Source organism: Trichoderma aggressivum (assembly GCF_033847375.1).
Source record: "Trichoderma aggressivum f. europaeum strain CBS 100526 chromosome Unknown scaffold_050, whole genome shotgun sequence".
NCBI lineage: Eukaryota > Fungi > Ascomycota > Sordariomycetes > Hypocreales > Hypocreaceae > Trichoderma > Trichoderma aggressivum.
The window spans coordinates 141,428-155,264 of record NW_026946416.1 but is presented as its reverse complement, the minus strand read 5'-3'; the positions used below and the strand labels follow the sequence as shown (position 1 = coordinate 155,264).

Below are 13,837 nucleotides of genomic sequence, written 5' to 3'. Positions count from 1 at the left end.
GATCAATAGTAGATGCATCGGCTAATACCTCGTTCGGTCAGCTCCTCTCCCCTCCCTCTCTCTCCGTGGGGGATCGCAAGTGGCGTCTTCGGGCAGAGGTTAGTGCCTCGCTCCTCCACAAATCGACCCCGGGAAAAAGCGCCAGGGCCGCCACCCTTTCAAAAGCCGGCTAACCGTCGCTGGTAATCCGAAGCTCGAGGTGGCACTCCAAGCTCAACCTGCCCGCAACAGACTGCAACTTTGCTTCTCCAAAAAAAAAAAAAAAAAAAAAAAAAGATTGCTCTGCCGGGTGAATTCCAATCATGTCAGACTTCGCATTTCCAGCCTGGGAACAAATGGAGGGGCTTTCAATTTGATTTCTGTCCACGAGACTTGCCATGCCCCCTCCCCTCCCCATTCAAACGCCTTCACTCTTCTTCTCCTCTCCTCCTCTCTGCCACCCCCCCTTTCCGGAGCCGGAGCTCCTCCCCGGTCCAACCTCTTGAGCTCCTTTCAAGCTCCCTCAGAGCTCTCAATTCGTTCGTTCTTTTCTTGCAGTATTGGTTGTGTTGTACTCGGGTCCCATCCGTTCCCTTGCTACCACCACTCCCCTCCCCACCTCGTCCTCAATCTGCTTTGATGCCCTCGTGATGACCCGCGGCTTGCCACACACAACTCTTCCGTCGTCGTGATGTTGTATGTGCGTATTGATCGTGAGTTCGCCGTAGTGTCACCTCCATCCCCCCTCACGCCACAAAGCCTTCCCCGCAGCTGGCCCGGCTGCAATGAGCTGTGCCTGTCTCCTCGTAGAGCTTAAAACCCAATTCCCATCCGCGCCCTCTTCCAAGTTTTTCTCATCCCATCTCATCCCATCTCAACAAGCTTGTCTAGCTCCTCAGCTTCACATAGCCAATCCAAAGTCTTTGAGTATCTGCTCAGCATCCATTGAGCATACAAGCTTTGTTTTCAATTCTTGTCGCCGCCACCCATAAAGTAATGTCTCGCTTCGCTCCCGCTCTCAGACTGCTCGCCAGACAGCACCTCGCCATCTCAGCCTCTAACCGTAGTAGCGCCTTGTTAGTTACCGCTGCTCGTCGAAAAATGCATTCCTCGCCTGTCCTCCAGTCCCCTCCTCTGGAGCCCGCCACTCGGCCTCACTTGCTGGCCGAGTTCAGCATGAAAGACAAAGTCGTTGTGATTAGTGGTGGTGGAAGAGGATTGGGCCTTGTCCAGGCCGAGGCGCTGCTTGAAGCAGGTGCCGTGGGTAAGCTACATGCCATCTCAATCAGCATTGCATTGTGCTAAACAATATGCCCATCTCAGTGCACTGCGTTGACAGACTGCCCGATCCAACTTCGGATCCCGAGTCCGAGTTCGCTCGCGTTGCCAAGCGTGCCAAGGAGGAGCTCAACTCCAGCCTGAGTTATCACGAGCTCGATATTCGCAACGTGCCGGAGCTGAACAAAATCTTTGAGGGCATTGCAGATGAGAGAGGTCGCCTGGATGGCTGCCTTGTCGCCGCCGGAATAAACTACGAGACCCCAGCTCTCGACTACCCCCCTGATGAAGTCGACCGAATGATGAGCATCAACGTCTCGGGCGCCTTCATGACCTCCCAAGCTGCCGCGCGCCAGATGGTTCGGCTCAAGCAACCCGGAAGCATCTGCATGATTGCTAGCATGAGCGGTACCATTGCCAACCGCGGCATGTTTGCCCCGTAAGTCCCCTGGTCCCCAATTTCCAACATTGGTGCTTCAGGAATCTGACCAATTCGTCGTACAGAGCATACAATGCCTCCAAGGCCGGTGTTATCCAGTTGGCCCGGAGCTTGGCTGCTGAATGGGGCCCGTACAACATTCGTGTTAACACCCTCTCTCCCGGCTACATCCTGACTCAGATGCTGCTGAATCTGTTTGACGACTATCCCGAGCGAAAAGAGCAGTGGCCCAAGGAGAACATGCTTCAGCGATTCAGCGTTCCCAAGGAGTACCGCGGTGCCGCCGTCTTCCTCCTCAGCGACGCCAGCAGCTTCATGACGGGCAGCGACCTTCGCATTGACGGTGGACACGCCGCCTGGTAATCATCCAAATCAATTTCCATCATCATCGGTTGATATTGTCGAAGCATGACTGCAGATAAAAATCGGTTGACCATTTTGCTGTGGCGTAACCTGGCGAGCGTATCGAGAGGGATAGAGGAGCACCTCCTGTAATATCTAGGTTTCTTTTATACATGATTGCTTTGTGCGTGTTTGGAGTTGGGAATAGGTAGAAAATTCAATCACTCAATCGCAATGTCGACTTGGCGCATCTTTAATTTGCAGGAATGTGTGTCAAAACACCGGCAGGTCCAAGTTTGCTCAATAATCCAGGGCTGAGCCTTAGCCTTTTCTCGACATCTGCAATGGGCCATCCATTGTTTAGTAGCTGTACCGCATCAACAATGGTCCTCATGTCAGCCTGGCGGCGTCGGCCTTGGTCACGGCCCATGTTTTCAAGGTCTTCAGCGGCTATTTGCTCCAGGCGACGCCGTGCTTCGAGCACCGACAGCGTGGTGTTTTGCTTGGCCGGTGGGAATAAAGGTCCTGGGGGAATGTCCAATGATTCGGGTGAGAGATTGGGGTTCGCCGTTGAAGAGTTTGAGAGCGTGGGATTTGGCTGCACGATGCCCATCTGGTGAAGGCGTCGAGAGAAGTCGGCAGGGGCGAAGTCGGGATCTGTGGCGTTGGCGCGAACAGCTGGTGACTCGATTAGTCGGATGGGTGTAACACTCAAGCATTGATCTTCTTACCATCATCTTTTGATCCGTTACCGTGAGACTCGGGCTGCTGAGGTCGGGCCCTCATAGTGGTAGCTTGAGGCACAGCTCCGGGAGCTCTGGTGGGATACTTGCGAGCTGCTCCGCGAGCTGCTGCTTTTGACGACGAAGCGCCCATTCTTGCTTTCACGTTTGTCTGTGTGTGTGTTTTTGCTACTATGAGCAGATATAGGAAGAGAATCGAGTGGTTGTATTGAACAATGGAAGGGTTATAACGACATCAATGTCCTGCTTGAAGAAATTGTAGACGTCAAAAAAAAAAAAGAAAATCCAAGTGCGGGATTGGCGGCAGCCATCAGAATTATGTAACCTCAGTCTTCAATTTGAGCGAGGCATTTCCGTCCAGCAAGGCCCACTAAAAGCGACCGCTAAATCGCACGCTGGCAGGCCCCAAGACGCGCTGTGACGTTGTTCCTTTAGGCGTCTCCACGCGCGATCCACCGCCTGTAACATCAAAACGGTGGGCGAGGATTGAGCCGGAACCGATTCCATCCATGCATTGGTCCTTTTTGATAACTCTGTACAGACGCTGGTGATTTATTGTGATATGTATATGTGATGTAGTGGAGATGATATGGAACCGGAAAATGACGGAATCTTGAGTCTTATCTGCGGGGAGAGGAAGATGATTGTCGCTATTGATGTTCTCTTGATATCCTGGATACAAAGAGATTTCTTGTAAGTGGCCTACCCAAGTGACATCAAGAAGAGAATCCATCAAATTGGTGTTCACAAGATCATACAGAAACTTTGGATGTAAAAGAGAGCAACAGACAATACGTGTATACTAGGCATTATCCCCGACTTAATCTACTGTTGTCGAAAGCTCAAGATGCCAGAAGTAGCAGCCATAGCCCATACTGCTCAAGAAGGGTGTCCACGGGTTCCCCAACATAATAATTACATGCACATGCACAATGTGTACTGGAAGAAGATGAGCAAATGGATCAATAGTAGCAGCTGATATCATTACCCATGCTTCTATCCATGGAAATCTAGAATTCCTCTCTAATCTACTTCTTCGTCTTCTTGCCCTCCACCTCACCCTTAAAAATGAGATCCTTGATCCTCTCTTCCCGTTGTTTCTGCAGACGCGCAATCTCCCACCAACTGGGCAAACCAAGACATCGAACCACACCATCAGACATTGCCTGAGCCTGGTCCAAATCATCAAACTCAGGCTGATCCTTGCCCTCAGCCCGAGCCTTGGCCGCAGCCAGAGCCTGGGCATAATCGAGAGAATTGCAGCACTTGGGGCGGAAACGGGCCAGCAATCCGGCATACTGTCTCATATCAATAGCTATTGCTCCTTTGAAGCCACCGGAAGGGTTCCCGTGCACTTCATACAGGAAGCCACCAAGCTCGTAGACGCGGACGAAGTCATTGGATTTCACGCGAACACACAAACGTTGTCGCCAAGCTTGATGTATGTCGGCCTCGGTGAGAGTGAGCGCCATGAGCTGGCGCATCTGAATCGCGTCTAATCGGTGCCAGAATTCCCAGTGTTTGTCCGAGAGAAGGGTAAGCAGATCATCCAAGGGGATAGCAGGGGGGGTTCCGTAGAATCCGGTCTGTTGCGTCGGCTGCTGTTCAATTGACTCTCTGACTGGCTGCTGAACTGGTTGTTGAATTGGCCTCTGCTCCCGTTGGGCTTGCTGTTCAACTGGTGGCGAGATCATCGGCTTTGAAAGCAACTTCTGCGCTGGCCGTTGATTTGGCATCTGAGTTGCCTGTTGAACTGTTCTTCTAACAGCATTCTGGATCGCTTGTTGAGCTGATTGCTGAAGGGGCATCTGGGCCAGGGGCTGAGGTACTTGTTGAGTTGGACGTTGGGCTACCCGAAAAGCTGCATGTTGATGAGGCTCGATTTTCACTTTGACTTTCTGCTCAGCTGGCGCTTGAGTACTCTGAGAACTGTTCTGAGAGACGGTCGACGACCCCAGAATGGCAGTCTGAGCAACAGCTTTGGCGCCGTTGGCGATAGCAGCATCCATAGCAGCCCTAAGCTTGGGCGAGATAGTAGGAGCCAAGTTTGTCATGTTGGGCGTAACTCTGCGAATAAGATCATATCTGGTGAGACGGTTATCCAAGCTAGATGCAGTATTGCCATTCAGCGTCTTCTTGATCCGAGTTGGACCCGGATGCTGAGGACCCAAAGCTTGGTTCTTTGCTTTTTTGACCTCGCGTGAAGCTTGTTTGATAGCAATAGTTCTAGGAAGTTGCGCCTGTGACTGTCGTGGGATGCCATTTCCAACAGATGGTTTCTGAAGGCCCTTGGTAGCAGCGCAGCGTGTTTGCTGAAGGAAGTTCACATTCATGTTCATGCCACTTCCAGTAGACATGTTTTGAACGCCAGAGGAAACAGGAGGATGCTGAAGATTCGCGTTCATGCCCATGTTTGTGAAGTCTGGAAGCCAGTTTTGAGCAGGGAGATGCATCTCTTGACAAGGAATCATGCCTATGTTCATGCCGATGCCACTACCGATGGCTAAATTGTGAAGGCTGTTGCCAACAGGAAGAGCGAATTCCTGAGGAAGGGCCACACTCGTATTCACCCACTGGTTCATGGTCCCATCGACGTTGGGGCTCATGTGCTGATTGATGCTGAACGGCGTCGAGGACTCAGGACTGGTAGGTGGCGGCGTGGGAAGATAGTTGATACAAGACGGCGCACTTGCAAACGCGGTCGAACTATCGAAAAGTCCAGCCGAAACTCCAGTAGGGACTTGGTTCAGACTCATCTGAAGCTGCTGATGTCCCATTGAACCAAGATTTGGGTTCATTCCGAATTGCTGCTGGTATCCCATCGCGTTGATACCCCAATTCATACCATACAGCGGCATCGGGTCCGCCTGGTTGAAGATCTGATTCATTTCTGGCGACTGCAAAAAGTTGGTCTGGTCGGGGATCTGGTTCATCCCAGACGACTGCAAGAAGTTTGTGTTGTTGAGAGTCTGGTTCGTCTCAAACGGCTGCAAAAGATTGGCCGGGCTCGAAGTATGAATTGGTCCAAAAGATTGCAAAAAGCTCATTGAGTTGTCGTTGAATGGATTCTGGTTCTGATAGCCAGGTAGAGCAAAAGCCTGACCCGGTCCAGGCGCCTGCAAAATGCTCGTTGGAGACGTAGTCGGGTTCATCCCATGCAGTTGCAAATGGTTCTCTAGGCCAACTTGATTCATTCCTGGTAGATTACCAAGGCCTTCTATCTTGAAAGTCGGATTGAATACGTCTTGTTGCAAATTGCTGATCGAAGTAGGAGTCTGTCCCATCGGCTGGATCTGGAATATGGTTAGCAAAGTGCATCTTCAACGATCTCGGGGAAAGGGTCAGAATTGTACCAAGCCCTTTGTATCGGGTGCAAGATCCATAGTCGTCGAATTGCAAAAGGAATGCTCGATAGCTCAATTGCAACGCAAGGAAGAAGAGAGGCGGAAGAGTACTGGTATGCTGATGTACTGTCGATGAAGCTTGGAGATTGTTTGAATGCTCACGGAACAAGATAACAAAGCGTAAGAGGAAAAAGTTAAATGGATTCAGAAGAGGCAGAAGGCAGATTTAATATAAAAATCTTGGGAACCGGTAAATCCATGCCATCACGGCCAATGTGAGCGCTAGGTGAGTTGTTCTACATTTTGAGTGGGTTTCGTCCGATGTCAAGGTAAAAGTGAACTACATGTGAGAACATTCAAGCCCGAACTTTGTCTCCCACTTACCAAGAGCAAAAAAGGCATTACAATAAAACAAATTATCTAGATAGCATTTCTCCATCTTAAGCTTCAAAATGAATGTAATATGAGCGTGATTGCTGCGTAGGTGTGCATATTATTCTGTGTCGTAAAAAGGTTTGGGAGCGGCTCTTGCGGGCCAACCAGCGTGTTCACGATTGCTCGACGAGAATACATTCATCGGACTTTCTTGGCGCTCGAGTAAGTACTAATGTCTACAATCTCGCACATTTATCTGCTACTATTACTAGGTAGAACTGGTTGTAGAATGCGGGATACAGGGCAGCAAATCCCCCCCCCCCCCACACACACACACAAACGGCTTCAGTTCAACGTTGACATTCACTTCACTTTACAGCTTCACCCACACCAAAGTGTGCCACACTACTAATCCCAGTTCAATTACCGAGTTACTTCGTGTACAATAAAAACAAGCAAATGAACAAATTATCCTCATTTATTTAGGGAGTGACTCGTGATATCATCGTATATCCATGACCCATGACCATCAAACACATCCAATGCCCATATCAAGAATTACTTCAACCGCATATCCCTTCATCCAACGTTCCACATCCTCTTCTCCTTCTAGCACTTCGTAATGTACAATCCAATAGGCGACGGGTTATAATCCTGAAAGTACCTAAACAAAGTCCCTCCGCCGTTTGCATCCGAAATCTCAAACGCAACAGTCTCTCCAGCCGGGCAATCAAACGTAGAAATCACATAGCCGTTCCCAGGCGAAACTGTCGTCGTTCCAAAGTCCTGCTTCTCGCCCGGCTGGTTGTTCCACGTGGTACCTTGACTAGCAGGGCCGTTCAGCCAGGCAAAGTCCAGATCTCCTGAACCAGAAAAGGTAAAGGACGACGTCTGGAGATCTTTTTGCTGAGGGAAGAGGAACACAAGGCTGCACTTCTTGCCTTTGTCGCCGCTGGGGATGTCAAAGTTGAAGATGGAAGAGACGCTGTCGGAGATCTCGCCAAAGTAGGACGTTCCAGGGGCATTGTCAGGCTTGGTCTTGTCCACGGGGATGATGAGGTGAGGGAACTCATAAGCTCCGTTGAGGTTTGCCGGGCAAGACTTTGGAGGAGGAGGTGGTGGTGTTGGCGTCGGCGACGGAGGAGGAGGAGGACATTCAGAGTGGCAGCTATCAGCATCGAGGCTAATCTTGTTGCAGTTGACGCCTTGTTCGCCGTTGAGATAGACGTTATACTGGCCACTGTCGCCGGTCTGACACTCCCAGAACTCCGTCTGTCCGTTATACGAGACGCGGCCATCGCAGCCAACCTTGAATCCATTGTCTGGCGACTGATTCTCGTCGCACTGGAGGACGTGGGTTGGGGCTGTCTCACATCCATTCGTCAGCACGCAAACCACGATTCCGAGACATATTCAGTCACACGTGCATATGCATGTCTCTGATATAATCACCAGCATCATGGCAAAGGATCAAAACTCACGAGTCCACCAGCACCCACGGCCCTTGTCGTCCCACAGCTGGGCTCCCTGCAGAGTGAAGGTGGTCGACTTCACACCGCCACCAGCTCGCACCTGGCCAGACGAAATCTCACCAACAGGGCCTGAGATGGCTCCTGAGGCCGTAAAGTGTAACTGGCACCCAGAAGTCCGCGCGACGGCAGCTTCAGCAACGGCCACGCCGAGGCCAAGAGCAAGGAGAGGGTATAACATGGCGAGCGGATGGATTGCTCCTGCTCGTGTGAGGTTGAGAATACGGGGTAGCCTTGTAAGGCAGATGATGCTATTCACAAAGATGAATTGCCCGCCTTTGAGAAGGAGGTCGACTTGGTTCTTTATAGAATAAGATGCCTCGCAATGGGAGAAGACAAACATGAGAATGAAGGAAGAAAGCCATCATTATATACATCACGAGAAGACTCCCGTGCCAAGTCCCCCATCTACATCCAGCCCTCCGAAATCTCACCAAGCCACACAACTCCACGATGCCTCTTACCTCACCCATAGCCGGACACACGCACACCAGAAAGAATATTTTCCCCAAAGCAGACTGAAAGATCACCCATTGACCTCACCACTCTTCCTGAATACGAGAAACGGGCCAACGCACCACGTCGTCGTCGTCCGCAGACGAGGGGGGGTGGGAGACCAGGCCAGCCAGCCAGAATCCTCTCGCCCCCCCAGAAAAGCAAGGAGAAGCCTGGCTTTCACCGAAAGACTGCATATAGAAACTAGGCAAATCCAGGGATGCCCCGACGAACAAAAAAATGGCCTGAGGGCTTCGAGGTGGCAACAATGTCTTACACGTCTGTGACAACACAGCCCGTTGAGCCGGACACCAACCAGGCATGTAAAACATTTCATGTACTTTGTATGCGCCACGATAACAACCAGCAAATCACACCAGCATCCCAACGCCGTTATCCAAATGCCTCAGCATCTTCGGATAGCACATAGGAGGCAAAGCCCAACATCCAGCAACTTCACGCCCAAGTTACCAGATACCAACCCTCGGTGTACCCAAACAACAGCCGAAGCTCCAACACATCCTGACAGGCAGATCCCTGGTTAGAAACCCCATTAGGCCCTTCACTAAACCTCTGGTTCAATCAACCGGCCGTCATCCTAGCCAGCTGACCGGCGATCCGCGTCCAGCTAGCAAAAAAAAAAAAAAAAAAAAGAGGAGGCGTTTGGTTGCACGAGGAGGAATCTTGGGCCAAGGTAGAAAAGAGAAAGAAAAAAAAAGCTCGTATCCGGACTCATCCGGGAAAGTCGAACAAGGTTCTCGTTCAACCTTGATCTGGCTACGACAAGCCGCAAGTTACGGAGTACAAAAGCTGTCATGGTTACTCGTGAGCGGGTTGTTGAAGCAATTCCTTATTCTGCAGTGCGAGACAGTCAATTCGCACTGCAGGTGGAACAAAAATCCCCCCCTACATAGTCGAGGCTTGGAAGAAACGATTCCAAGAATTGACACACAAAGAGAGGCTAAAGACACGGTCACGATGGTTCCATTCAAAATAGCAGCACGAATTGATTAGGGGGTATTGTTTCAACTGGTCTAATTCATGTCATGTCAGACAGTGCAGTCCCAGGTCTAAAAGAAGTTCTGTTTACTTTCCAGTCCATCCGAGCAAAGTCTCGATCACGGTGGATCGACATGGTCCCCTGCGGGGTTGCCCCAACTTTGACGATTCTTTCATGGCAGATTGCCCGTTTGGACGAGAGGGTGTGCTTGTGAATCGGCCGACTTCCTAGAGTGGACCGCGATACACAATACCCCCGATCTAAGCGTCCTCGCAAAGGCAGCTAGATGTTGCTTCGGCAGAGCTTGGCACCTCCCAATGACGTCTTTGGGTAACACACATCGCCTAAATCCCTGCTCTCCGGCAGCTACAGCTTTCCCGTTCTGTGCAATACCCCCCAATTCCACATGGCAGGGCTACTCAAAGCCCACATGAAAAGCATCGTGCCAGTGAGATTGATGTGGGATCGAGATTCGTGACTGGTAATGCCCATATGCTTGAGATATTGGCCAGTCCGGATACCGCGGGTCTTTTTGTGCTGCACTAGGCAATCTATCCCAAGATGCGTTGATCTTAGCTAACAGCTCGTCTCAGCTGGTGGTGCCTTGACGCCAAGCTAGCATATCTTTCTCTATCAAGCCCGCACGCTGTTGGGAGCGGACATGGTATATGCACAAGGCCAACTTCCATGGGCAGTATGCATACTGGATTGCTCAAGCTTGCGTGAGAGCAGGGCTGCCATTCCCTGGTGTGGATCATTATAATCCCGCCCCATCGCTTCTTCAGCGTCGCTGTCTCTTGTTGGGTCGGCCAGCTCTGGCTGAGATTTGGGCTACGGGAGCCGCTCCTTGGCCCTCGTCACCGCTTGACTCGCCAATAGACAAAACGTCGTCCGAGGTATTGTCAGCATCGCTTTGTGCTCCACTAGTGGCACCAAACGAAGGCTTTCTCGACAGAGCTTCATCGGTGCCGCTGCCGAACCCCTCAAACTCTTCGTTGGCAGATGACTCATCTGCTTCTAACTTGTCTGCAGGGGCTTCAACATCGGCTTCGGCGGTATCCAATGTCTCGGAAGCAGGTCGCTTCCGAGGCATCTCACCCAGCCTGCCGCCGCGGCCATTGACGTTGCTGCTGCCTTCCTCGCCATCTTCGCTTGACTTGGGAGCTGGGGTGTACCAGGGGATCCTGCCCCTCATGAAATCATTCAGCATCATCTTTGCCACACCATCCAGGTCAGGCTCTCCTCCGCGGAGAAGACGGCCTGCTTTGCGAGCAAGGACCTCAAGAAGCTCGGTTCCATTCTCCCATCCCTTGACGTCATACGTCTTCTCCATGTGGTGCTTCTTGACTCGGCTCAACAGGGCGTCAATGTACTGTTCAGGGTGCTCCACCTTCTCAACTCGCACGACGCCTCGTAAAACAAGATCAGTTGGCGTGTCTGTGCCTGAGGGAGGTACAATACCAGGGCAATCGATCAGATAGATGCGCTTCATTAAGCTGACGTATTGCCACACCTTGGTTTCTCCAGGAATTGGCGCCACGGTGCACACCTTCTTCTTTGACAGAGTGTTGATGATGGAAGACTTTCCAGTATTGGGGCCACCAATCAAGCCGACAGAAATCTGCTTCCTATCTGTGTGAAGAGCAGAGAATTGTCGCAGCAGCTGGATCAGGGATCCCTTGCCAAACGAGTTGTTGATGCTTGCGTGGAACGCAAGTGTTGGGTATTCCTTGGAGAGAACTCGCACCCAGGCAGCCTATTCTCATGTTAGACGAGAACATTTACAAACAAGGTTTGAAGCACAAGAAATGGAATAATGAATGAAGAAATGTGTGTGTCATCACTACGAAGCTCCTTTGGATGCCGGTAAAGGCGAGGGAAGGCTTCAACTCATCAGACGCACAGCCTTCTCTCGATAAGTAACCAAAACGGCACCTATCAGCCTGCAGCCGAAGCTGAGACAGTCGAGATGGCAATGGATCTCCCAATGTTGTAACAGACGGTCCTCCACTGAGAATTTGCGAGGTGTCCTGACAGGATTCATTGGGGGCGCGAAGCCAGGAAGGGGAAATAGGCATGAAAAGGAAAGAAAAAGATGGAGCCAATTACTTACAGCAACGCTGGTAGGGACCAAATCACACTTGTTGAGGACAAAGATCAAGTGCTTGTGAGGTGCCTCGTCTTTCAGATATTTCTCGACACTTCGGCATCGAGTTCCGACGGGATCTCTAGCATCAAGCACGTGGATGACGACATCTGAGGAGTCAATGACCTTGTAAAGCTCGTTCCAGATACGTTTGCTCTGGCCCTTGTCGAACACAGGCTCGATGGCCATGGTGAGCGGCGCATCGGTCTCGCCGTCATTGCCATAGTTTCCACTCAGGAGCTTGTTATGCTCCATGCGCTCTTCATAGGTATCCATGCTCTTCTCAGTGTCGTCAGCGAGGTCAGACACGGTGCTGACGCCGAGCTTGACACGCTTGCGCTGAGCCTTGGGTCCAAAGACGCCAGCAAACGGCGAGGTCTCAATGGTCATCTTGGCCTTGTGCTGCTTGACACCGTTGGTGGTGTCCTTTCCTCCGTCGTGGATAAGGCTCATGGGGAGCTTATTCGTCTTGAGGAGGACCTGGTAGGGATCCTTGGCTTTTTCAGCCATAGCCTCACGGAAGGCTGTGAGGGAATCCTGAGAGACAACACGAGTATTGGTAAACCACTTGCGGTTTGGCTCGATCCGGGCATTGGGGATATCTCTTGACTGAAAGCTGGCAGCCTTTGTGATTTTCCCGTCCGCATCTCTCTGGGCCTTGCCATCCTTGTACATGTTGACGAGCTTCACCTTTTTCGCATCGCTTCACGCATCTTTGTTAGCATGCTTCGACACCAAAAAAAAATCTTCATCCAGAGCACATACCGATAAAAGTTCTCGCCCTTGACGCGCACATTTCCCATGCCATCGCCGGTTTTGCCCTGGCGCGTACGCCGGGCTGCTTCCTTCTTCCCGGTACCCATGGTGAAGTTTTGGGCTTGCTAGCAAGCACAAAGATCTTGGGAAGAAGTAAAGAAGAGCAGAAAAAGATTAAAATTGCAGCAGCAGCTTCTTATCACCAACTTTTTTTTTTTTTCGAAAGACCCCACTAGCCCACATCTCTGTAGACGATGGCTGGTCGACTTATGTAAGCAGGACAGGGGTTGCGCGGAACGTCGGGGCCAGATAATCCGGGTTCGCTCTGCGGGTTTGGCAATTTTCTGTAAGTCGACATCACACAACCAACCTTTGGAAGAGCAACAAGGGCCAATTGCCAAGCTCACTTCAGGGTCAGGATGTCGCTCCATTCTGCAAGCAACTGCCTCAGGCCAGCAGTTCGGCAATTGTCGTCTGCTTCACGAAGCTTCTCAACAACTCCGGCCATTCTCTCCAACGCCGTCCCGCCTCAATCCCCCTCCTACATCCGACTTCCTTCCCCTCCTCAGTCCCAAACCGATGAAGCCAAACCTCCGCGAGTAAGAGGCTCACTGCCAGTGCCGCGGCAAGTTTTCCCTCGGTCAGAGGGCGACCGCAAGATCCAGCCCGAGTACATCCAGAAGACTGCCCCCAGATCGGCCAGCGAGCGAGAGCCTTCAAACGAGTCCCAACGATGGAAGCGGGAAATGGCCGAGACCCGAAGGACCAATCTGGAACAAGGTCTCAAGGCCCTCTATACACGGCGCGAAAAGAGTGACGCAGCCAGGAATGCCCGTGTCAGCCGTAAATTCAAGGAGCACAACGAGGCTGCTGCCGCGCCAGAACGAGAGGACGACCGACTCACACGAAGCACCGTCCTGGATGCCATTCTGGACACTCAAGTATACCCAGACCCTGAGCGCTTCGCCCGAGCGCAGCGCAGCAAGTTCAAGGTTCAGGCCAAGGAAAAGGCCAAATACGAAGCCCGACGAGATGCCCTGATGGAGCTGTACATCAATGCCTCCAACTTCATCGTCCAGGAGAGCGAGCTCAAGGCCGAGATTGATGAGATATTCAGCGAGGACTACTTCAGGAAACAGAGCCAATTCTTCCAGCGCTACGGTACAACCGAGAACTCTTGGGGCATCTACGGCAAGCCTCCTTCCATCGCCAACATGCTGGAGACCACCACTGGCAAATCAACCAAGCTTATGGATTACTACGAGTCTGAATACGATCGCTCCGTTAAGCGGCAAAAGAGGATTGCTGAGGAGTTTACGGGAGGAAAGATGGAGTAGCGGCATGGGGCCTTTTGTTTTTGTAAAACTGTAGAATATCATGCGCTCGTACTGCGCACTACATGTATTATATC

General features: G+C 51.5%; 6 protein-coding genes across 6 annotated transcripts; 2 read left to right on the top strand and 4 right to left on the bottom strand.

The window, feature by feature from the left end:
- Positions 1-1,080: 1,080 nt before the first annotated feature.
- On the top strand, positions 1,081-2,059 carry Triagg1_9234 (uncharacterized protein; the record flags this gene model as incomplete). The annotated part of the gene is made up of 3 exons (XM_062904169.1): positions 1,081-1,243; positions 1,303-1,696; positions 1,762-2,059. 3 exons carry the CDS (start codon positions 1,081-1,083, stop codon positions 2,057-2,059), a joined length of 855 nt encoding a protein of 284 aa, XP_062751843.1.
- Positions 2,060-2,291: 232 nt separating this feature from the next.
- Triagg1_9233 (uncharacterized protein) lies at positions 2,292-2,914 on the bottom strand (the record flags this gene model as incomplete). The annotated part of the gene is made up of 2 exons (XM_062904168.1): positions 2,292-2,716; positions 2,770-2,914. The coding sequence occupies 2 exons, from the start codon at positions 2,912-2,914 to the stop codon at positions 2,292-2,294; spliced, it is 570 nt and encodes a 189-aa protein (XP_062751842.1).
- An 895-nt stretch (positions 2,915-3,809) lies between these two features.
- On the bottom strand, positions 3,810-6,164 carry Triagg1_9232 (uncharacterized protein; the record flags this gene model as incomplete). The annotated part of the gene is made up of 2 exons (XM_062904167.1): positions 3,810-6,074; positions 6,135-6,164. 2 exons carry the CDS (start codon positions 6,162-6,164, stop codon positions 3,810-3,812), a joined length of 2,295 nt encoding a protein of 764 aa, XP_062751841.1.
- A 945-nt stretch (positions 6,165-7,109) lies between these two features.
- Positions 7,110-8,210, bottom strand: Triagg1_9231 (uncharacterized protein; the record flags this gene model as incomplete). The annotated part of the gene is made up of 2 exons (XM_062904166.1): positions 7,110-7,864; positions 7,982-8,210. 2 exons carry the CDS (start codon positions 8,208-8,210, stop codon positions 7,110-7,112), a joined length of 984 nt encoding a protein of 327 aa, XP_062751840.1.
- Positions 8,211-10,305: 2,095 nt separating this feature from the next.
- Positions 10,306-12,533, bottom strand: Triagg1_9230 (uncharacterized protein; the record flags this gene model as incomplete). Its single annotated transcript, XM_062904165.1, has 3 exons — positions 10,306-11,280; positions 11,638-12,373; positions 12,436-12,533. The coding sequence occupies 3 exons, from the start codon at positions 12,531-12,533 to the stop codon at positions 10,306-10,308; spliced, it is 1,809 nt and encodes a 602-aa protein (XP_062751839.1).
- A 312-nt stretch (positions 12,534-12,845) lies between these two features.
- Triagg1_9229 (uncharacterized protein) lies at positions 12,846-13,763 on the top strand (the record flags this gene model as incomplete). Its single annotated transcript, XM_062904164.1, has 1 exon — positions 12,846-13,763. One exon carries the CDS (start codon positions 12,846-12,848, stop codon positions 13,761-13,763), a length of 918 nt encoding a protein of 305 aa, XP_062751838.1.
- Positions 13,764-13,837: the final 74 nt, after the last annotated feature.